The following is a 23,601-nucleotide window of genomic DNA, read 5'->3' as shown; positions in this document are numbered from 1 at the left end:
TGGGGGAGCGGTTAGTGCGGTGGAGGGGTGGAGGAGTTGTTATTATGGTGGAGGAATGGTTAGCACGGTGGAGGGGTAGTCAGTACGGTAGAGGAGTGGTTAGTACGGTGGAGGGGTGAAGGAGTGGTTAGTACGGTGGAGGGGTGGAGGAGTGGTTAGTACGGTGGAGGGGTGGTGAGCACTGTGGAGGAGTGGTTAGTACGGTGGAGGAGTGGTTAGTACGGTGGAGGAGTGGAGGAGTGGTTAGTAGGGTGGAGGGGTGGTTAGTACGGTGGAGGGGTGGTGAGCACTGTGGAGGAGTGGTGAGCACTGTGGAGGAGTGGTTAGTACGGTGGAGGGGTGGTGAGCACTGTGGAGGAGTGGTTAGTACGGTGGAGGGGTGGAGGAGTTGTTAGTCTGGTGGAGGGGTAGATAGTACGGTAGAGGAGTGGTGAGCACTGTGGAGGAGGGGTTAGAGCATCTTCCTCCCACTAACTGATCATTAAATCACTAAACTGACTCACACAGTTCAGTGCTAATGCTAAAGCTAAAGCTAATGCTAACACTGAAGTACAGAACGAGTACCTGTAGTTATTAGTCCTCCTACAGTACTACAGCTGCAGAGAGGACAGTGTTCGGTGATGTCCTACCAGTGACGGTGGAGGAGAAGGGATTTCGTCTCCACTCTCTCCGACGCTGCTCACGTTGTCTCCGCCCTCTCCCACCTCCCAGTCCGTCAAATCCCAGTCGTCCACGTCCTGCAAAGCCTCCTGGGTAAAGTCCGCCGGCCGCTGCAGCGAGGGGGCAGTGATCCCGTTGAGGACAGCACACAAACATTTAGGGTTTGAAAAGAAGGGCGGAGCCTACATGTGGACTCACCGACGGCATGGAGTGGGACAGACTCTCCAGCTTCATGGCGAGCTGCTCGGTTTTCCGGAGCTGAGCGGGCAGAGCCAGGAACTCCTCCGACCCGTACCAGTGCTCCCTGTCCGGGCTGGATTTGGAGGAGCCGTGACCTTCCTGTCACAGAGACACGTCAGGAACCGTGAGAACAGTTCTCCACTCTTCTATTATCACTTTTTTTTTTTTTTACTGAAATAGTGTGAACCCTAGTGGACAACTCAGGAACTGCACTTTAAAAATATTTTTATTTTCACATTTTGCAGGCTCATATGTTAGAAGCCTCCCGGAGTCATTACAGTGGTTTCTGCAGTGAATCGTCCAATCACAGACCAGATCCTGCTGCGTGTCACACATTTGGAACTTAAACGTCTCAGCAGAAACTTGCAGATATTGAAAGTTACCTTGGAAAAATAAGCAGGCGCTCTCATTTATGATCCATTTTTCAGTCATGAAATTAAAGTCATTAAAGAGTTAAAGATAAAAACAACTTTCAGGAAAACTGGAAAAGTTTGATGATTGTTTAAGTAAAAGAAAGAAAGAAACAAACGTCTGTCAGTGGAAAAATCAACCCTCCTTCGGCTCTCCAGACTCCTCCTGAGCAAAACAAATGCTGCCTCACCTCTCGCTTCACGATCCAGACCGCTGCCTTGCCGTGCGGCGGTCGGGGGTCCGAGTCCTCTCCGGACGCCTCCATGTCTGAGGAGAGGAGCTGCTCCCTCACGGGGGAGGGGAGGGAGGAGTCGGAGTCCCCCTCACTGCGTGCGAGTGTCTGCCGCCGCCGCCTCTCCATTTGGCCGGTGGCTGCGCGGCGGGGAGGCGGGGGGCCGTCGGCGGCGGCGGGTCTGGCCCCAGACGAGCTCCTCTGCTCGGGCGGCGGCCTGGGGGCGCTCCCCTCCGGGCGCCCGGCGCGTCTGGAGCCGGCCCGGCTTCGGTGCAGGTTCCGCCCGTTCATGACCTGATTGTGTGAGAAGAGGAGAAACGCAGGAGAGTAAAAACACAGATTATAGCGAGTAATCCCAATCCCGGCGGGTTTGAATATGATAGGATGTGACGCTACTATTACTGTGAAGGAAAACCCGACTAACTTTCATCAAACACACTGCAGTACGTGGAAAACTGCCACTGTGATGCAGCTAATTGATGGATTGGTGATGCGTTCAGGTGCATCACGTAACTACCACCTTTGTTTGTTTTTTCTTTTTAAATGTCATTGGTGTTTGTTGTATCCAGGTGCGCTCAATAGTCCAGAAAGTACGGTAATAAGTGATTACTTTAGTGAAATTAGTTACAGTTACTGAGGTTTCAGCGAGCTTTGGTCGTAGATCAGTAATGTGGAACACGTTCCAGCTCGGAAGACACAAACAGTCCAATTTCATCCCAAGTTGGCCGGTAAAATAGTGCCACAATAATCTTTAAATTTAAACTTTAAGATGTAGACGTTTTAATGAAAATGTCTATATTTTCCAAACATCTACTATAGAAAGCGACTTCAATCTCAAACTGAAGCCAATTTTAATGAAACCTCCTGCTACAAAATAGAGTGAAATGTCAAAATCAAAATAAAACCCTTCTCCTGCAGCTGTTGCATTGTGGGTATTGATTTGGGGCTAATGCTAGTTAGTTAGCTTACATGGCAGCATCACGACGTCTCAGGTCTGAGTGACGCGGTTTCTCCGCCACTCTTAAGAAATTTGTTAAGAAATCAAAGCTTTCTATGAATTTCTTGACACTTTGCTCGGTGGTTTGCAGGTCTGGCGCCTCCTGCAGGCCGGTTTGGGTCCTCATGTTTGACCCCCCCCGTCCTACACAGTGTGAGTTCTCTGAAGCATATGAAACCTTTAGAAGCACAAACCTGCAGGCTCTCGTAGGACTGCGACACGTGTTCTGGATAGACCGAGTCCAGGTCCAACCAGAACTTGGAGCGGTCCGGCGGGTCCATGAGGGACGGGGTGCTGCGGCTCAGCTCGGCCTGGAGCCGGAGCCCGGAGAGCGGGCTGGCCTTCCTCGAACCCCCCCCGGAGTCCCACGCTCTGGCTCCCCCCTCCGAGAACAGGGCGGCCCTCTTCGGGAGCGACGGCTGCGTGGGGGACGCGTCGGTGCTGTGGCTGACGCCCTGCAGGGGGCGCTTGGCGCTCTCGCTGGGGTTGTGTGGGGAGAGTTCAGGTAGACTGCGGTGCAGCTGTTGGTCTGTCAGATCGGAGTTTGGGCCGTCCTGGGTTGGGTTTTGGGTCTGATCCGGCTCCTGGGCGGGGTCCTGGGTTCTAGGCTCCGCCTCCCGGGCCTCGGGCTCGTCGCTGGGACTGTAGTCGCTGAGCTCGAAGGCGGTGATGCCGCAGTCCAGAGAGAAGTAGTCCTGACTGCAGCGGATGGTCAGCTGGCCGGAGTCGTCCACCTCCGTCAGGGCGTCCAGACGAGTCTGCGGCGGAGAGGCGGAGCCAATTGAAAGTCGTTTCAGAGAAAATGCATCAGTGTGACGAGCTGCCAGACTACAACACCTCCACCCAGGGACACCAGGAGAACTGAACATTGGGCCAATCTCTGGGTGTTGGGCAGCAAGTTTGATTGGAATCTTTTAGAAAAAGATCTGCTTCTTCTCGTCTGTATTTATTTAGCAGCTATCTAAAAACATATGTCTACAAAATTCAGCAGCTAACAGCTGAAGAATGAACATTTAATAGTTTATGTTAAGCAATCAGACAAGTCGACTGTGAAAACAGTCATTTGTTGCAGCTCTACATAAAAGATATGACGATTACCCGTATATTTAATATTAAAATGAGACGTAGGAAGACATATAATTTACTTTTCTGGCACCTTGTTCAGTATTTCTGAATATTTCTTCTTTTCATCTGCAGTTTGTTGAAAATAAATGAAAGAAGCACTGAAATACATCAGTTTGTTGACCGACGCTGGACTCTGGACGCTCATGGTTCCTGTATTTGTGTGTCTGACTTCACTGTGGGTCTCTGGTTTGATGAGTGGAACATCAAGCATCACGTCTGGTACCTGCTGCTGGTCCTGGCTGAAGGCCTGCAGGATGTCGGTTTGCCGGGTGAAGTTTCCGTTGGAGTCCTGCAGACCCTGCAGCAGACGCTCCTTCAGGACCAGGACCGAGACTCTCAGCTGGTGCCACAGCAGCTGCACCGTCCTGAACAACCAACAGGAGACATTTAATGGACCAATCCGGTCCAGAATCACAGAATACAGAGTGAGAACAAAGTCAGAGACTCGCCTGATGTCAACGATGATGTTGACGGAGTAGGAGAGGAGCTTCAGGGAGAACTCCGTCTCCAGCAGAGCGTGAATCTGCTCCACATGGTCCGAGATGTCCTCACAGATGTCCTGAGGAGAAAAACACTGAATAACCAGCCGATCCCAGAGACCGGAGTGAAGCACTGAAGCACGACGTGTGCAGAGACAAAGTGATGGGAAAGCAGAACTGCTGAGACGTCACGACTCCACTTTTAAACATGAGTCAGCTCCATGTGGGACCAGGTCCACTGGAGAGGACGAGCAGAAGGATAACGAGTCGCAACGGTTTGACATGTTCCACTTTTTCTTCTCTGTCAAATGTTCTGAGTGAACCTGCGTCTTATTTAGATTAATAGAGTTCAAAGAGACATTTTGTAGATTCAATCCACAAAACTGGGTGCGTCCTACCAGTCTCTCCTATCTTGTACTAGTCTCTCCTATCTCCTACTAGTCCCTCCTATCTCCTACCAGTCTCTCCTATCTTGTACTAGTCTCTCCTATCTCCTACTAGTCCGTCATATCTCCTACTAGTCCGTCCTATCTCCTACTAGTCCCTCCTATCTCCTACTAGTCACTCCTATCTCCTACTAGTCCTTCCTATCTCCTACTAGTCCTTCCTATCTCCTACTAGTCTCTCCTATCTCCTACTAGTCCCTCCTATCTCCTACTAGTCCCTCCTATCTCCTACTAGTCCCTCCTATCTCCTACTAGTCACTCCTATCTCCTGCCAGTCCCTCCTATCTCCTACCAGTCTCTCCTATCTCCTACTAGTCCCTCCTATCTTGTACTAGTCTCTCCTATCTCCTACTAGTCCCTCCTATCTCCTACTAGTCCCTCCTATCTCCTACTAGTCACTCCTATCTCCTGCCAGTCCCTCCTATCTCCTACTAGTCCTTCCTATCTCCTACTAGTCTCTCCTATCTCCTACTAGTCCTTCCTATCTCCTACTTGTCCCTCCTATCTCCTACCAGTCCCTCCTATCTCCTACTAGTCCGTCCTATCTCCTACTAGTCCGTCCTATCTCCTACCAGTCCCTCCTATCTCCTACTAGTCCCTCCTATATAGTAGGTCTGGTCATGTGTCCAGACTCTGTATCGTCCAGTTCAATCAGAGAAGTTAAGCCAAAGTCTAAAGTCAATTAGCATCAAGTCCCGTTGGGTCATTTCCAATCCAGACAGCTCAAGTTAAGATAATCCACTACAGTCCAGCTCCGAGTCCAGCATGTCACACTAAGTCCAGGTAGGTTCATTCAATTATTAAACATAGTGTTCAAGTCTAGTCTGACCAAGTTCTGAAGCCAAGTTGAATCATATGGCGTCATGGAGAACAAACACCAGGCGGCTCCTCCAGTCAGACACCAGGCGGCTCCTCCAGTCAGACCGCTTCATGTTCAGCCCAGACCAGATCATTCTACTCTGGAAGACCACGTCCTCCAGTGGACCACGTCCTGTCTGGACGAGTCAGGATCAACCAAATCAGATCAGGCTGGGCCCACTTCACTTCAGTCTTCTTGAACAAACCACAACGTCAGAGAGAAACTCTGTCGCTGTTGACGAATGTTTCCAAACTAAATTCAGATCCAGTAAAAGTACAGACAGACAGACAGACAGACAGACAGACAGACAGACAGACAGACAGACAGACAGACAGAGAGACAGAGAGGCAGACAGACAGACAGACAGACAGACAGACAGAGAGGCAGACAGACAGACAGACAGACAGACAGACAGACAGACAGACAGACAGACAGACAGGCAGACAGACTCCATTCTAAAATAACAGCGGCCGACCCGAACACACACAAATACTTTCAGCTTCAGTTTACTGATACGAAGTCGACGATGTTGGACTTGTTAAAAGATCCTGCAGTTGAGTTTGTGCTGAATCTGTTTAAATCTGTTATCCAACGCTTTTAATCATCAATTTTTATCCATTTAATTGATTCGATGTTGCAGCCTTAGTCTCCACTGTCCTGAGAAGTGACTGAGGTCATGTGTCCCAGGCAATGTGTCTTTGAAACTGAAGGATTTATGTGATGTCATGTGGACGAGCATGAGAAGTCCTGCAACAGAAATACATGTGAATAATAATATTCCCCCATAGCTACAGAACTGGCACAAGCTAAATTTAGACAACCTTTAGAGAAGCAGGCGACCTGGCGTTGAACCTGCGACGGATCCTTTACATCCACCTCTGGCCGCTGAGTCACCGCGCCGCTCCATGGTGACCTGCCCGGACAACACAACACCTCGGCCGGGATTCAAACCGCGGCAGGCATGTCAGAATGTAGGTCACACACGCTGCCAGCTCGGCTGAGCGGCGCTGCAAAATAAACCCGACGCTACTGTACATGTGGGGCTGCGGCCGCGCGCTGGACCACCGGGCCGCCATGAAGAACGGCTGAAGAACTCCACAGACCAAAACACACCCGGCCGCTCCATCACCGGGAGGACGAACTGCTGCAGACCGACGATGCAGATCTTCTCCATTAGTTTCACCAGGATTCCTACACTGACGCCATCATAGTTCCAGAACAAGCTTTAGAAAATAAAAGACTGCAGACTGTGTTCCCACCTTTAGGGGTCTAGAAGGTCTGAAAGCTGCAAAATCAACACGGTCGGTCATCCTTTGTCTGGGATTATCTAAAAACAGCAGTGGACCAGGCATGGAGCCTTGAGGGACACCTACTGAAAACAGATCATTATCCAGTTGTTTAAACACGGTGCAAATATTCCATCTTGGTTTCCTCCTTCTCTAAACAGAAACTATCATAAATAAATAAAGACCTCTGGAGGCCATAACATTCACCACGTCCTACCAGTAGGTGGCGCCACCCTCGGGTGTGAAACCGCTGAAAAGTTAAAGTACAAGAAATCACAACGAAACATCCGTTTCTCTGAGAAGAAGCGGCATGAAGTAGACATTTAGAAAGAAAAGTAGAGGGCCGTGGACTGAGCCTTGAGGGACGCCAAACTGACGAACAGGATGAAGGGAGCAAGCAGTCAGTTCCCGTTGTCACTTCCTGTAAGATCACCACAACAGCCACGACAGGCCAACATATATCTTGTGACAATCGTCGGCTCTGATCTGGTGTTCATGGTCTCCTGCTTCACTTCCTGCCGTCCCTCCTGACTGAAACACCCAGAGTGGGATTGGTCGAAGCTGAGGACCGTCTCATCTCTGCACATGAGTGTCTGATCTGGTTCATATCATCACATATTTGACTTTGAAGTCTCGGTGGACACAGTCGCCCATATATGGAGCCCACGAAAAGCAACGGCGTCTCGTTTGAAGTGAGGAAGAACAAAACTGCGCGGATCAGCTGGAAGTCAAACAACACGCAACTTCATTTAGACGTAGATGAAGTCAGATGGATGAGAGGTAGAGGACCCAGTGTGGAGCCTTGGGGGATGCCACACCTCAATAAAATGGATAAATGAAGGGATGAACAGCTTCATGAAGGAGTGAAAACGTCATACTCCCTCCTTTAATAACAGACATGATTTCAAAGGGCGTCTCATGAAGTAACGTCAACAAAACTACTCGTGTATTTTTCTTTTCAGTGAAATTCATGGTTTTTCTTACTACAGATTCTATCCACTGTCTTTTTACACCGTCAACAGTAAAGCTCTGCCGGGCCAGAACTACTTTCTGTACAAGTAACGATGAGTCACTGAAATCCATTGAAGGAAATAGAGATGAAAACCAGAACACAGTATTGACCCGAGCTGTCCCGGGGGACGTCCGTCCGTCTTCACGCCAGCAAACTGACCAGAGCGGGAAAACCCCAACCTCCGACTGGGATCACCGGTTCGATGCCTCCGCCTTGTTTCTGTACAAAGCCCGTCCCTCCAGACATTGACAGAGCGGCGGCCGCGTCCGTCTTAATCTGGAGTCAAATGTGGGATTTAGAAAGTCTCTCATCTCACGAACGAACCCGCGAGTCCGACGGGACGACGCCGCCTCATCGGAAACGCCCCGGGGGGAAATCAAGAGGGAAGCAGAGCAGTTAATCACACACACACACACACACACACACACACACACACACACACACACACACACACACACACACACACACACACACACACACACACACACACACCAGGGTACCGTTTGGTGGACGTCCTACAGAGGAAAAAACTTTCTGTCCTGCTCATTGTTACTTTCTGTGTTGGAATTATGTGACAAAGATGTTTCCATGTAGAGCAGCGTCGGAACTATTTCATGAAACTCTAGTTGGTGGGAGGAGATAGAGGCTCTATAATCTGACGTTAGAGGAGATAGAGGCTCTATAATCTGACGTTAGAGGAGATAGACGCTCTATAATCTGACGTTAGAGGGGGAGATGCTCTATAATCTGACGTTAGAGGAGATATAGGCTCTATAATCTGATGTTAGAGGAGGAAGGTGCTCTATAATCTGACGTTAGAGAAGGAAGATGCTCTATAATCTGACGTTAGAGGAGGAAGATGCTCTATAATCTGATATTAGAGGAGGAAGATGCTCTATAATCTGACGTTAGAGGAGGAAGATGCTCTATAATCTGAGACATCAAGTTTCCGTGAAGAAAATCATCGAACCCTCAATATTTTTAAACTAAGTACTCGAGATATTTGAGTCTGAAGGAGAATAATTGAAGTGAATGAGTTTTACAATAACATTCATACAAGATTAAAAAATATATAAAGACAGCAGCTTCATTTATAGCTGATATTTAGTAAACCACACTTTTTTGCCCCAACACACACACACACACACACACACACACACACACACACACACACACACACACACACACACACACACACACACACACACACACACACACACACACACACACACACACACACACACACACACACACACACACACACACACACACACACACACACACACACACACACACTCTGGCACTCCAGTCACGTCGAGTGAAGACATGACCTGTCAATCACAGAGTCCATACATCCAGCAGGGTTTCTAATTGCCTAAAATCAATCTGAGGCAAGTCGACTCGGGCTTCAGCTCCAATCCCAGCTCACCCTCATCACGGCCGACATCAAGGGCCTCAGACGGGCCGCGTTCAAACCGCCCGCGACAGCTCGGCCTCATCCACACCCATTGGGTCTAATAACCTTCAACTCCTCCACTTCAGCCCATCAGCGCCGCGTGTTTTACCTTGGAGATCAAATAGCGTGTGCTCCTTCCCCCCCCGGAGTATTCAAATTAAAGCTGCTTCAAAGACGACCCGGACCCGCTGCGCCCATACAAAGGCTTGTTCCAGTAATTTTTTCAAAGTGGTAGCTTCTGCAAAAAAAATATAAAATACACTCCAAACTCGGCTCTTTTTCATCCTGCGTCCACGTTAACTCGGCTGACGGACATCTGAGAGACTTCACCTTCAAACCTGAATGACACGCCAGCAAACCCCCGCCCCCGGCCGCCGACGGGCCCGAGCTCAACCAGAGGAACTCTCAGCCTGGTCATGTGACCGGGGGTGAACACGGGGCAGCAGCGGTTCCTCCAGTCCTGACTTCCTGTGTGGAGTCTACCTGTTCTCCATTAAGGCTCCTTTACCTTTAGAGTGAAAATATTTCGTTTCAGGGTATTTACCATGTCAGGCCACTAGTGGGCGCTGCTGGTTGTTTCTGTAATGAAGCCACACACACACACACACACACACACACACACACACACACACACACACACACACACACACACACACACACACACACACACACACACACACACACACACACACACACACACACACACACACACACACACACACACACACACACACACACACACACACACACACACACACACACACACACACACACACACACACACACACACAGCAGAGAACAATGAGCTCTTAACGGGAACACTGGGAGAACGTTCTAGTGGACAGACCACCAAGTTAGGTTGTTATTACGGTGACTTTCAAAATAAAACTACCAAGTTGGATTGTTATTACGGTGACTGTCAAAATAAAACTACCAAGTTAGGTTGTTATTACGGTGACTTTCAAAATAAAACTACCAAGTTGGATTGTTATTACAGTGACTGTCAAAATAAAACTACCAAGTTTGATTGTTATTACGGTGACTGTCAAAATAAAACTACCAAGTTGGATTGTTATTACGGTGACTGTCAAAATAAAACTACCAAGTTGGATTGTTATTACGGTGACTGTCAAAATAAAACTACCAAGTTGGATTGTTATTCTGGTGACTGTCAAAATAAAACCACCAAGTTGGATTGTTATTACGGTGACTGTCAAAATAAAACCACCAAGTTGGATTGTTATTACGGTGACTGTCAAAATAAAACTACCAAGTTAGGTTGTTATTCTGGTGACTGTCAAAATAAAACTACCAAGTTGGATTGTTATTACGGTGACTGTCAAAATAAAACTACCAAGTTAGGTTGTTATTACGGTGACTGTCAAAATAAAACTACCAAGTTGGATTGTTATTACCACCAAGTTGGATTGTTATTACGGTGACTGTCAAAATAAAACCACCAAGTTGGATTGTTATTCTGGTGACTGTCAAAATAAAACTACCAAGTTAGGTTGTTATTACGGTGACTGTCAAAATAAAACTACCAAGTTGGATTGTTATTACCACCAAGTTGGATTGTTATTACGGTGACTGTCAAAATAAAACCACCAAGTTGGATTGTTATTCTGGTGACTGTCAAAATAAAACCACCAAGTTGGATTGTTATTACGGTGACTGTCAAAATAAAACCACCAAGTTGGATTGTTATTACGGTGACTGTCAAAATAAAACCACCAAGTTGGATTGTTATTACGGTGACTGTCAAAATAAAACCACCAAGTTGGATTGTTATTCTGGTGACTGTCAAAATAAAACTACCAAGTTGGATTGTTATTCTGGTGACTGTCAAAATAAAACCACCAAGTTAGGTTGTTATTATGGTGACTGTCAAAATAAAACCACCAAGTTGGATTGTTATTACGGTGACTGTCAAAATAAAACTACCAAGTTAGGTTGTTATTACGGTGACTGTCAAAATAAAACTACCAAGTTGGATTGTTATTACCACCAAGTTGGATTGTTATTACGGTGACTGTCAAAATAAAACCACCAAGTTGGATTGTTATTACGGTGACTGTCAAAATAAAACTACCAAGTTGGATTGTTATTCTGGTGACTGTCAAAATAAAACCACCAAGTTGGATTGTTATTACGGTGACTGTCAAAATAAAACCACCAAGTTGGATTGTTATTACGGTGACTGTCAAAATAAAACTACCAAGTTAGGTTGTTATTACGGTGACTGTCAAAATAAAACTACCAAGTTGGATTGTTATTACCACCAAGTTGGATTGTTATTACGGTGACTGTCAAAATAAAACCACCAAGTTGGATTGTTATTCTGGTGACTGTCAAAATAAAACCACCAAGTTGGATTGTTATTCTGGTGACTGTCAAAATAAAACCACCAAGTTGGATTGTTATTATGGTGACTGTCATACCACAAAGAAAAAGTTGCACAAGTGTCGTTCTGTTAAAGATCCACATTGGGAGCTCTGAGCTCTGAGCTCTGAGCTCTGTGTCAGTGTCGTGTTGTCGTGTGAACAGACCCCAAAACGTTACGAAAGTTTTCTGTTTTCACTTGAAAACATCTTGCAAATGGGAATTAATCTCATTTTCTTACTTAACTGACACAGACATTTCGTCTGAACCATGTTACACAAGTAAAACTGGTCAAGTGCAGTCATAAAGTAACATGATGACAGTTTCTCATTTAACTTTTAAAAAAACTCAAACTCTTTTAAAAGCTTGTAGTTTTTCACACCTGCTTTCAAAGCAGAAATATTCATGTTCTAGTTCCTCACATGAAGGCAAAGATCACAGAGTGATTCCTCCAATAACCTCCCGTCTTACCGTTTCACTTCTGGATCTTTTTAAACCTCACGGAGAGAAAAATCTGAATTCTCCAAACAAAAAGAAATTAGAAAAACACAAAAGAGCTCAAAGAAGCAGAAAAGTTAGAAAGTTAATCCAGAGTGCTGCTCCCATGTGGGGGAATGGTGACCGACTGACGGCCAACTGTGTGTGTGTTCGTGTGTGTGTGTGTGTGTGTGTGTGTGTGTGTGTGTGTGTGTGTGTGTGTGTGTGTGTGTGTGTGTGTGTGTGTGTGTGTGTGTGTTGACCTGCTTCTCGGAGGGTGTTGGGGGGAGGAGGGGTGACAACAGTTGGGGAGGTTATTTTAAGATCGACCCCCCCCCCCAAACACACACACACACACACACACACACACACACCACTATGACTGTTATGCAACTCTCTAACAATCAGAAGTTGATCACGGCTCCAAGTTACATATTTTAAATATTCTCTTTATACTTTAGTTACTTTTTATTTTCTGTAACTATTAGTTACTTGGTAAAGTTCCCCCTGTGCGGCCTGTTTTGATAATGTGCACAAATCTGGATTATTGACTCTGAGATCCTCCGTCTTCTTCACACTGGAGTCAAAAGTTGTTGGAAGACAAATGAAGACCTCGTTTCCACGGCGACGATCTTCCAGTGAAAACAGAAAACTCTCGTATCGTTTTGGGGTCCGTTCACACGCCGCCGCTCAGAGCCAATGAAACTTTTAGAAAACGACTCCCATGATAGAACTTCCTGAAAATGCTCGGGCTCCGTCGCCATGGGAACGGACATAAAGGTCACTTCTGACATGCGCAAGACGGACCATAACAACAGTGCCATCTAGTGGCACAACATGAAAACTACATATTCTGTTTCCGCCATTGCAGAGTAGGCAAACCGTTTCACGAACACTGCCGCGTTGCCGTGAAACTTTTCTGAAACAAAAAGGGATCCAGATCCAGAGGGTGAGAACATTCCCTCCCGTGGTGACGGAGATAAATCAAAGTGACCGCTCAACGCCACCGTCAGTTCTCACTCCGGGTCAGAAGGTCAAAGGGACTCCTGGACGACTGCTCTCCTGCAGAGGTGCATTGTGGGAAACGTATCGTCTCATCAGCTGGACTGAGTGAAGCTCCTCACGAGGAGGTCCTCAGGAGGAGGTCCTCAGGAGGAGGTCCTCCCAGGGTTCCCGGCGTGTCGGCGGCCGTGACGTCAGAGACGTCAGCAGGATGTTGAAACTGAACTGATTGAAACGGGAGGATCTGACTGCAGCTTCACTGGAGCCTTCAGAGCACAAACAGGAAAACAACTCCTGATTACTCTTATTTAAAAGCATTTACTGAGACGCCAGACCTCTGTGTGTGTGTGTGTGTGTGTGTGTGTGTGTGTGTGTGTGTGTGTGTGTGTGTGTGTGTGTGTAGCCTCTCCCCTTTCAGAGCAGCCAGGACATTTTCCAGGCAGCTGTTCCACGCCGCCTGCAGCCGAATGCTAAGAATGGCTGAGAGGCTGACATACCGACAGACACACAGACACACAGACAGACAGACAGACAGACACACAGACACACACACACACACACACAGACACACAGACACACACACACACAGACACACACACACACACACACACACACACACACACACAGTTGTTGCATCACTATAATCGTGTCCTACAGTGGCTCGGCAGCAAGGTCAGGTTAGAGAAAAAAGCCCTGCAGGCAAACGCATTGGGAATCTGACAGAGGGAGGCAGAGGAAGGAGGGATGAAGGAGAGGAACAAAGCAAAGGAGGAGAGCGATCACCGCAGGCATGAATACCATTTCAAACGGCCGTCTGACGATCTGTCCGCTCCCATCTCCTGACGCCGCCGCGCCGCCGCCGCCACACCTGCAATTTGGTGCGATAAGTGGGACCGGAGCTGGAGGTGAATCCAGGAGCTCGTTATCACACACACACACACACACACACACACACACACACACACACACACACACACACACACACACACACACACACACACACACACACACACACACACACACACACACACACACACACACACACACACACACACACACACACACACACACTGGACGGATGGTTTCCTCCATCAGGTGTTTAAGGGAAGTTTAGGTTCAGGAGGATTTTATTGTTCCATGAAGAAGAAGATCCTCAGCCTTTATTCTGAAGGTAGAATTTATTGTTTTAACCACTATTGACGCCCCAACTTCCTCAAATCTTCCCTGAATTTCCATCCGTCACCCGTCGGGTCTCGTCCACACGACAACCTCGTCACTGAAAATGCAACTTTTGCCAAACGGCTCTCAAAGTGGACGTTTTTTAAAACAGTCTTGGTGAAAACTAAAGATTGTGGAAACGCTCCGTCTCTGTGTCTCTGCTGCTCCTCTACATGCTCCCCACGGCCGCAGCAACTAGTCCTTCTGCACATGCTCAGTGGAGCCAATCAGAACGACGCTGCCTCCAGAGTGCCAGGACCATGTAGTTTTATTTTGACAGTCACCATAATAACAGTCCAACTTGGTAGTTTTATTTTGACAGTCACTATAATAACAATCCAACTTGGTACTTTTATTTTGACTGTCACCATAATAACAGTCCAACTTGGTACTTTTATTTTGACAGTCACCATAATAGCAATCCAACTTGGTACTTTTATTTTGACAGTCACCATAATAACAGTCCAACTTGGTACTTTTATTTTGACAGTCACCATAATAACAGTCCAACTTGGTACTTTTATTTTGACAGTCACCACAATAACAATCCAACTTGGTACTTTTATTTTGACAGTCACCATAATAACAGTCCAACTTCTGTCCATTAGAATGTCCATGTTCTGCAGTGTGTGTGTGTGTGTGTGTGTGTGTGTGTGTGTGTGTGTGTGTGTGTGTGTGTGTGTGTGTGTGTGTGTGTCAGAAATTGAAGATTGTTTTAACGAACATCGTTTTCAAAATGTTGTCCTGTGAAAAACATCTTGTTGTTTAAACAGAGTTTGATTCTGTCTTTCCAGGTCTTCATCACTTCAGTCCTTTGATCTTTACACTGACTTCCTGTCACAGACAAGAGTTTCAAAATAAATCTACAATGCGCTGAAAGTAGCTCTGCTGGGATTTCTTACAGTCGAATAATGGAAATGTGGTTTGTGATCATGTGGAATTAAAACCAGCGAGCTGAAGCTGTAAGGATTTCTAATCTCAGTGTTAATCTACTATGAGCTCCAGGATTAAAAGGTTCAGACCGACATGTCGGATGGATTAACTGAAGTCTTTAACTTCCTCTCTAATCAGAGACTTTTCTTTCACCTGCTGAAGCTTCATCTGGAAACTGGATTCAAGAGAAGATCAACAGTAGTTAATGGATCTATTGTAATACTATAAAACCACCGCTAGATGGAGCTCACAGACTGTTAAAAATACCCTGAATAAACATGAATATTTAAACAAACTAAATGTTTACAAACAACTATTCATATAAATAATATTCATAATTTTATTCAGACAAATTCAAAAAATCATTTTATGATTTTATGAGTTTTAATGGCCGACATTAAAATTATTAAAATAGCTAAATAATAAATAGAAATATTGATAACATAGAAATACTTTAATACTTTAAAACAAACTTTTCAGAGCGAATTTGCTGCATTTTGTTGTTTTGTGGTTTGAAATTTTCAATTTTAATATGCAATAATAAAGGCTTAAAAAGTATTAAAACTAATTTAATCTAATAACATTATTATCATTATTAATAATTATAATTATAATAATAATAATAATAATATTAAAGAGAAATAACAAGGCTAATGTAAAGATTTACAAATACAATGTGTTTCTGATGTTATGCTGTCAAACTACTTTCATTATTTGTATTTCTATTTATAATAGTGAATAATAAAGAAAACAAAAAATATATATATATGTATACACAAATATAATCTGAACAAAATACAATAAATAAATCCAAGCAGATTTAAGATTTTTTCCATTAATCCTTTTTATGACTGATTCTAATTTCATATATTTGACTATTTTGTAATATAATCTCTATTTTCCTTCCTATTTATACGACAAACGTGATGAGATCCTGTTTTGATGTTTTCCAGAGATGAAGTGATGAAGTGATGAAGACGAGCGCCGACAGGAGAAACACAAACAGAAGGTGCCACTTCACAGAACGCTCCCAACTCAAAAGTAGGAATTTCCCAACTGGTAATTTCCTTCTGAGAAGCTTTAAAAGCCCTGCATGTAGAGAATGTGACGTGATGGATTTTCAAAGATATTACAGACGCTTACATGTACCTACCACTAGAGGGCGCCAGATATCTAAATAATGGCAATGAGGCCAAGCAACTGAAGAGCTGATATGAACTTCCACACTGTTTTCCCAGGGCCCCTTTAGGTGGCGCTGTAGATCATAGAAGACCCCATCTGACCTGAGGTAGTTTAAATTAAATTTGCTTTTTGGATTCGAACATTGTGTGAGAATAAAGAGCAGAACTCATGAAGTATAAAATAAAAAAAAATGAAAGAAAGATGATTGTGTGGTTTTCTTTTTTTTTTATCCTCGTTTCTATAAATACTGAAACAGGAAAGAGGAAACGTCTGAGTCACTGCAGGTAAAAATATCAACCCATCAATTAATAATCCTCCAGAATGACTCACAACTGCAGTTTATAGAGCATCTCCCTCATCTAACATCCAGATTATAGAGCATCTCCCTCATCTAACATCCAGATTATAGAGCATCTTCCTCCTCTAACATCCAGATTATAGAGCATCTTCCTCCTCTAACATCCAGATTATAGAGCATCGTCCTCCTCCCAATAACTTCAGTTGACGTCAATGACCGACAATGTCCCCATTATAAATGCCTGCAGTCTGTGAACACTTCTGCAAACGTCCACTTTTAAAATCCAACATCCACCATAATCCGAAAATAACTTTGGCACTTGTCCAAACTATTGTCTGGAAGCATTTCTTAAAGTCTCTGACCACTTTAGCAAACATCCACCAAACTCAAACTCAAAACAAACGTCTGCAGCAGGCGTCGTCCTCTTCAGGTACTTTTCCTCAAACCTTCAGAGGAAGTAAATGTTTCAGAGACGAGGCGACGCCGCGACTTTCTTCTGTCTGATGGATTCTGATGGATTCTGATGGATTCTGATGGATTCTGACTCCAGAGCCGACTGCAGTTACATAACCAGAAGCAGCAGAGTCCCTCTGTGTGACCGCCGGCGCCTTACATAACACCGAGGCATGATGGGAAACCAGCTGCCTGAGGCTGGATGGTCCAGTGTGTGTGTGTGTGTGTGTGTGTGTGTGTGTGTGTGTGTGTGTGTGTGTGTGTGTGTGTGTGTGTGTGTGTGTGTGTGTGTGTGTGTGTCAGTCACAGAGGAGGAGACGAGCCGCTGGCGTCCACCAGGGATGAGAATCGAAAGCCGATTCTTGCTGAGAACCAGTTCTGTGTTTCAATTCCTCTGAATTCCCTGATCGATTCCAGAGGACATGAACGACGTCACCACATAATCTGTGACGTCGTTCACCGGCGCCGCCGGCAGGAAACGTGGCGCCCAAACGGCACAGGCGCTCTAAAGTTTGGTTCCAATTCAGGAGAACGGACGACAACAGGGCAACTGGCAAAGTGGATGTTTCATCAACGAGAGGACATTTGACCAATAAGCAGAACCAGTCGCACACGGCGGCGGCGGCGGCTTCATTTCCAAATGAGAATCGATCAGAGGGTCGATAAAGAACCGAATCGTTAAGCAGAATCGAAAATAGAATTGGAATCACAAAAATAAGATCAATTCCCAAACCGTGGAGTTCACTAACGTCTAACTGAAAGTTGATAAAAACCCAGAGGTCAAAGGTCAGGAAGTAAACCCCAGAAAAGGCCCAAACTAAAGCCAGACGTCGTCGTCCACACGGTGAGTTCGTGTTTCTACCTTGAGCTGCACCAGGTGGACGTCCACGTGTCTGCTGTTGCTGTCCTGTCCCACGGAGTGAGAGAGCTGCGTGACTCGCTCGCCCGTCGCTCGCAGCCACGTCTCGATCTCCGGCAGGTGGAGGACCACCTTCCAGTCAGCGCCGGTGTGCAGAGGCGGGGGTTTCCTGGACCTGGAACCAGCGACAAAGTCAGACTGAAGGAGAGCAGACCCCTCACACCTTATGCTTCATGAGTCTTCTCATCCAGCTTCGTTATTTACATTTAGAGGGAAGGTTGAGCAAAATAATGCAACAACAGCACCACTAGTGGCCAAACAGGTAAACTGCATCGTTTTAAGCCTTTATGGATTTTCTATGGAAACGGACGAAAACACAAAAACGATGTGTTTTCACTTGTAACGTTGCAGTTTAACCGTGACCTGAGACCGTGTGTTTGGTTACCTGTGGGAGGGGTCTCCCCCCAGGTGGGCTCCTCCCCCGGAGAGGCCGGCCCTGCTGGGGCCGGGGTCCGGCGAGGAGGCCCCATCCTGTGGCCGCTGCTCCGGATCGGGGCTGCGGGGGGCGACGGCGTCCCCAGCGTGGCGGGAGGAGACGCAGCGGTCCAGGGTCGGGGTGACGGGGGTGATGGAGGTGAGCATCGGGGAGGGGGGATCGGGTGCCACCGGGGAGAGAGCGAGGACGCTCATGGTAGAAGAGCAGAGAGTCGAGGACCAGGATTCCTAATGCGAATGGACAGGAGTCATGGGAGGTAACTGGAGGGGGAAGAGAGAGGGGGGGAGGAGAGAGGGGGGGGAGGAGAGAGAGGGGGAGGAGAGAGGGGGAGGAGAGAGAGGGGGAGGAGAGAGGGGGAAGAGAGAGGGGGAGGAGAGAGAGGGAGGAGGAGGGAGAGGGGGAGAAGAGAGTGGGAGGAGAGAGGGGGAGGAGAGAGAGGGGGAGGAGAGAGGGGGAGGAGAGAGAGGGGGAGGAGAGAGGGGGAGGAGAGGGAAGAGAGAGGGGGAAGAGAGGGAGGAGAGAGGGGGAAGAGAGGGAAGAGAGAGGGGGAAGAGAGGGAAGAGAGAGGGGGAGGAGAGAGTGGGGGAGGAGCGAGAGGGAAGAGAGAGGGGGAGGAGAGAGAGGCGGGGGAGGGAGAGGGGGAGGAGAGAGTGGGAAGAGAGAGGGGGAGGAGAGAGGGGGAAGAGAGAGAGGCGGGGGAGAGGGGGAGGAGGAGGGAGAGGGGGAGAAGAGAGGGGGAGGAGAGAGGGGGAGGAGAGAGAGGGGGAGGAGAGAGGGGAGGAGAGAGAGGGGGAGAGAGAGAGGGAAGAGAGAGGGGGAAGAGAGAGGGGGAGGAGAGAGTGGGAGGAGAGAGAGGGGGAGGAGAGAGGGAAGAGAGAGGGGGAGGAGAGAGAGGCGGGGGAGGAGAGAGGGGGAGGAGAGAGGGGGAGGAGAGAGGGGGTGGGGCATCATGTCAATCAATACTGAATACAGGAAAAAACTTGTAAGTTATAGCATAACTCAGTTTTACACCTAAAGCTCAACTCTAAATATAAAGACGGAGCTTTCGCTTTCGTTACGTTTAATTTGGTTCATTTCCAAGAGCTTACGATTGTGTAGCTAACAGAGTAATACCGCTGATGACCTGTGAGGGCAGTGTTGAGTAGTGTGGCTCATGGGCGATCAGAGAAAAGTACAGAGGAGACAATGTAACATGGAAAACAACAGAATTAAGAACCTCGTTAAGGAAGGACGTGTGAAAGTGTGAGGATACAAACATCTACGATATTCGCTCACACGGACGTCGGAGCGAAGAAGCTTCAGCTGAGTCGACGGTTTATAAACTTCTTCGCTGGAAAAGTTGAAAACATAACATGATGACTTATCCCTGCAGCTCAATTTTAAATCCGACAAAAGACAGAAATACTTATTTTATCAGTTTCAAACGAATAACCTCCACTGCCCCCTGCTGGATGAATTAATTAATGACCATTACAATTAAGATTTTCCTCAGCCAACTGAACCCTGTTATCTTTCCTGGCTCCAACACACCTGATTACAATAAGTGAGACGTTATCAAGCTGTACGGGAAGACGACAACGAGCCTCGTTTATAGGGAGTCTTTATCAGGAACTGATCACCTGTCGGTCAGGTGTAGCCCGGCTTGCCTCACAACCCTCTGATGTAGAAGATGTATAGATGGAGGTGCGTTATTGGGTCTGTGGTCTTTTCACAGAGGTGGTCGAGACAAGATTCCAACTTCTGATATTCTGTTCATTCACTTTCATTATTACATGAATAAAGAACATTTTTCAGTTTAAATTAGCCAGGAGGTGATTGTTTGGTGTTTTCGTTGGTAAACTGATCCAGAAGAGTTTCTATGATCCAGATTTATCAGTGCACATCTGGGGAGGGGGGACTTGATTGTTATTTTCAGTAGTAGACTGGTTCCAGTCTGAACTTTATAACAGTTCATGATTCAGGTTTTTATGGGTTTATGGTAACTTCCCAGCAGGACTGCTTGAGACGAACCAATGAAATGAGTTTAGAGAAACGTGAGTTTAATGTGACCCTTGATTAATAACAGGTGACACTGATGTTTTATTTTGGCTTTAAAACACATTTATATGATGTGTTTTATCTGTTGGTGAAGTACCTCTAGGCCCAGTTTACAACACCAAGGTTTTCAAGAGGACAAAGTAAACTCTGGTTGTGTTTCAGGGGTTAGTTCACCCGACAACGCTGTTACCGGTTTGCATCGTAATCCAAACGCTGCACTCGTCATGCCAGTGTAAATAAGGAAAACACAACACATCTGCAATACGGAGAACTAGAAATGTACAGTCAATTGTTTGTGCTGCTCGCTCTAGAATGTAACAGCTGTCCTCTATCAAAGTGTACGATCGCCTCTATTTACCACATTGTCATCTGCATACAGGGAGACAGTCTTCTTACACACAGCAGATACTAGGAGGACCAATACAGAGAAGAAAGACCGACACGTTTCCATCGTCCTGTTCTCTCCGTACGGTTGTGTTTCAAATCACAGCACCAGTGACCGTACAGTTCCTGACAGACGTCATTCCAATCCTCAAGGTGAGCGCAAGTAAAAACATTGGTGAAATACGGTAATTACTTGTGACTCTTGACAAGGAACTATTTCTGCAACTTGACCAGAACTGATTTGCTGCGGCAGTTTTGAAAAATGCTGTTAAGACAGTTGAGATCCCCTCCACTGACACGCCTTCCCCCCGACGGCGGGCCCCGCCCCTCGAGAAGCCCCCATGCAGGCCCCGCCCCTCAAGAACCCCGCAGGCGGGCCCCGCCTCTTGAGAAGCCCCCATGCAGGCTCCGCCCCTCGAGAAGCCCCCAGGCGGGCCCCACCTCTCGAGAAGCCCCCATGCAGGCTCCGCTACTCGAGAACCCCGCAGGCGGGCCATACTATTAGGCGGTGCTCTACTATTGGGAACTATACAGTAGCTTTGTATGCAAAGCTTATTATTTCCAGCATGTCCATGTGAACAGTGATCTTTCTAAAAACGAGGAGAGGACGTGACGGAGCGCAATGCATGTTGGGTATTAAACAACAGGCTAATTGCGGGAATCAGAAGAAGCAGACGGAATATATCTGCTCTGAAGACTTTATATCACGGTTGTTTGAGGCTACCCATTAGCCATGAGCTAACTAGCCTAGCCACCACAGGCGGGACTTCCTCTTTCAGTCCAGACCAATCAATGAGCCGTGTTTCTTCTTCACTTCCTTTATGGTCAGTGTTTGTTTCAGGTGACAGCGCCCCCTAAACAGCAGCTCCTGTAACTGCAGGAGGTTTTCCAGGAGGTTTGCTCTGAACTCGAAATGCAGCGTGAACACAAACCGAACCAAATGAATGTGTGAACGCCCAGAAACCAGGTCACCTAACGGTTTATGATGTCTTCAGCCAAACTGCTGATCGAGATCCTTACTGTTGTTCCGTTTGATCTTTAACCTGCTTCTCTTATCTTGGATTGAGACACACCTGAACGTTATCACAGTTGAAGGATGTTGTAACTGGCCAAAGATCCCTGAGCAGAAGAGCAGATTGTTTGACGAGGAGAAAGCTGGTTACTGTATATCCAGGAGCTGCAGAGACGAGAGGGAACAGAAAGAAAATGGCTTCTGCTATCGAGGAGAACCTCCGCTGTCCGATCTGCTACGACCTCTTTCAGGATCCCATCCTCATAGAGTGCTGCCACAGCTTTTGTCGGGCCTGCTGGCAGAACTGGTGCATGCACAGTCCGACACTCCAGTGCCCGCTCTGCAAGAGGAGGTGTAATGATCCCAATCCCCCGGGGAACCTGGCACTGAAGAACCTGAGGGAGGCCTTTTCTCTGGAGGGAAGCAGAAGGTCTCCGGTGGAGCCTGCAGCCCTCTGCAGCCTGCACTCTGAGAGGCTCGGGCTCTTCTGCCTGGACCACCAGCAGCCGGTTTGTCTCGTCTGTTCACACTCTAAGCTGCACATCAACCACAGCTTCATGCCAGTCGATGAAGCTGCAGAAGACTGCAGGAAGGCCCTCAGGGAGCAGCTGGGGCCGCGACAGGAGGAACGCAGGTGGCTGACTGAGCAGAAAAAACACTTTGATAAATCCACGACGGAAGTGGAATCTCAAGCTCAGGACGTGGAGAGGCAGATCAAGGACGTGTTCAGACAGCTGAGGCGGTTTCTTAAAAAGGAGGAGCAGGAACGACTGGCTGCATTAGGGAAGGAGAAGCACAGTAGGACTCAGCAGATTCAGAGGAAGACCGAAGATCTGAGCGATGAGTTGGCAACTCTTTCAGGAACAATCAGGTCCGCAGAGGAGCTGCTGCAATGTGAAAGTGTGCTGCTGCTGCAGAGCTACAAAGCTACAGCTGTGAGAGTCCAAACGCCAACCCCTCAGTTTGACAATCTCACCGCAGGAGGTCTGATAGACGTCGACAAACATGTGAAAAACCTGGCCTTTACCGTCTCCAACAGAATGAAGGACATGGTCAATCAAACTTTTTATCACATCCCCAGTATCTCAGAAACACAGGATTACGAATTTGAATCAAACCAAGGTGCCACGGCTCTCCACTCGAGAGAAGCTCCATCACCACCACCAGCATCCATAGAGCTTCCCCCCTTCAGAGAAACTCCATCACCACCACCATTCATCTCACCATATGGACGGGCTCCAACACCATCACCAATAATCTCACCATATGGACGGGCTCCAACACCATCACCAATAATCTCACCATATGGACGGGCTCCAACACCATCACCAATAATCTCACCATATGGACGGGCTCCAACACCATCACCAATAATCTCATTATCTGGACGGGCTCCAACACCATCACCAATAATCTCATTATCTGGACGGGCTCCAACACCATCACCAATAATCTCATTATATGGACGGGCTCCAACACCATCACCAATAATCTCATTATATGGACGGGCTCCACCACCATCACCAATAATCTCATTATATGGACGGGCTCCACCACCATCACCAATAATCTCATTATCTGGACGGGCTCCACCACCATCACCATCAGAACTGGACAATCTCCATTTTCCAGGTTTGTAAGAGAATTTGAGAATTAAAAAAAGGT

At 47.0% G+C, this 23,601-nt stretch overlaps 1 protein-coding gene across 1 annotated transcript in view; it reads right to left on the bottom strand.

Annotated features, from left to right (window-relative positions):
* akap6 (A kinase (PRKA) anchor protein 6) overlaps nucleotides 1–18,697 on the bottom strand; it is a gene marked incomplete at both ends in the record, with an annotated part of 133,281 nt that extends 114,584 nt beyond the window's left edge. The window contains 8 exons of the mRNA XM_080479808.1: nucleotides 630–770; nucleotides 859–999; nucleotides 1,502–1,837; nucleotides 2,735–3,298; nucleotides 3,889–4,030; nucleotides 4,115–4,224; nucleotides 18,011–18,182; nucleotides 18,453–18,697. Of these exons, the coding sequence (XP_080335934.1) occupies nucleotides 630–770; nucleotides 859–999; nucleotides 1,502–1,837; nucleotides 2,735–3,298; nucleotides 3,889–4,030; nucleotides 4,115–4,224; nucleotides 18,011–18,182; nucleotides 18,453–18,697 (1,851 nt within the window). The remainder of the gene's footprint in view (nucleotides 1–629; nucleotides 771–858; nucleotides 1,000–1,501; nucleotides 1,838–2,734; nucleotides 3,299–3,888; nucleotides 4,031–4,114; nucleotides 4,225–18,010; nucleotides 18,183–18,452) is intronic.
* Between the last annotated feature and the right edge of the window lie 4,904 nt (nucleotides 18,698–23,601).

This window comes from Lipophrys pholis (genome assembly GCF_963383615.2).
Source record: "Lipophrys pholis genome assembly, chromosome: 14".
In the NCBI taxonomy this organism is placed as follows: domain Eukaryota; kingdom Metazoa; phylum Chordata; class Actinopteri; order Blenniiformes; family Blenniidae; genus Lipophrys; species Lipophrys pholis.
Note: the sequence above shows the minus strand (reverse complement) of the source record. Positions and strands in the feature narration are given on the sequence as shown.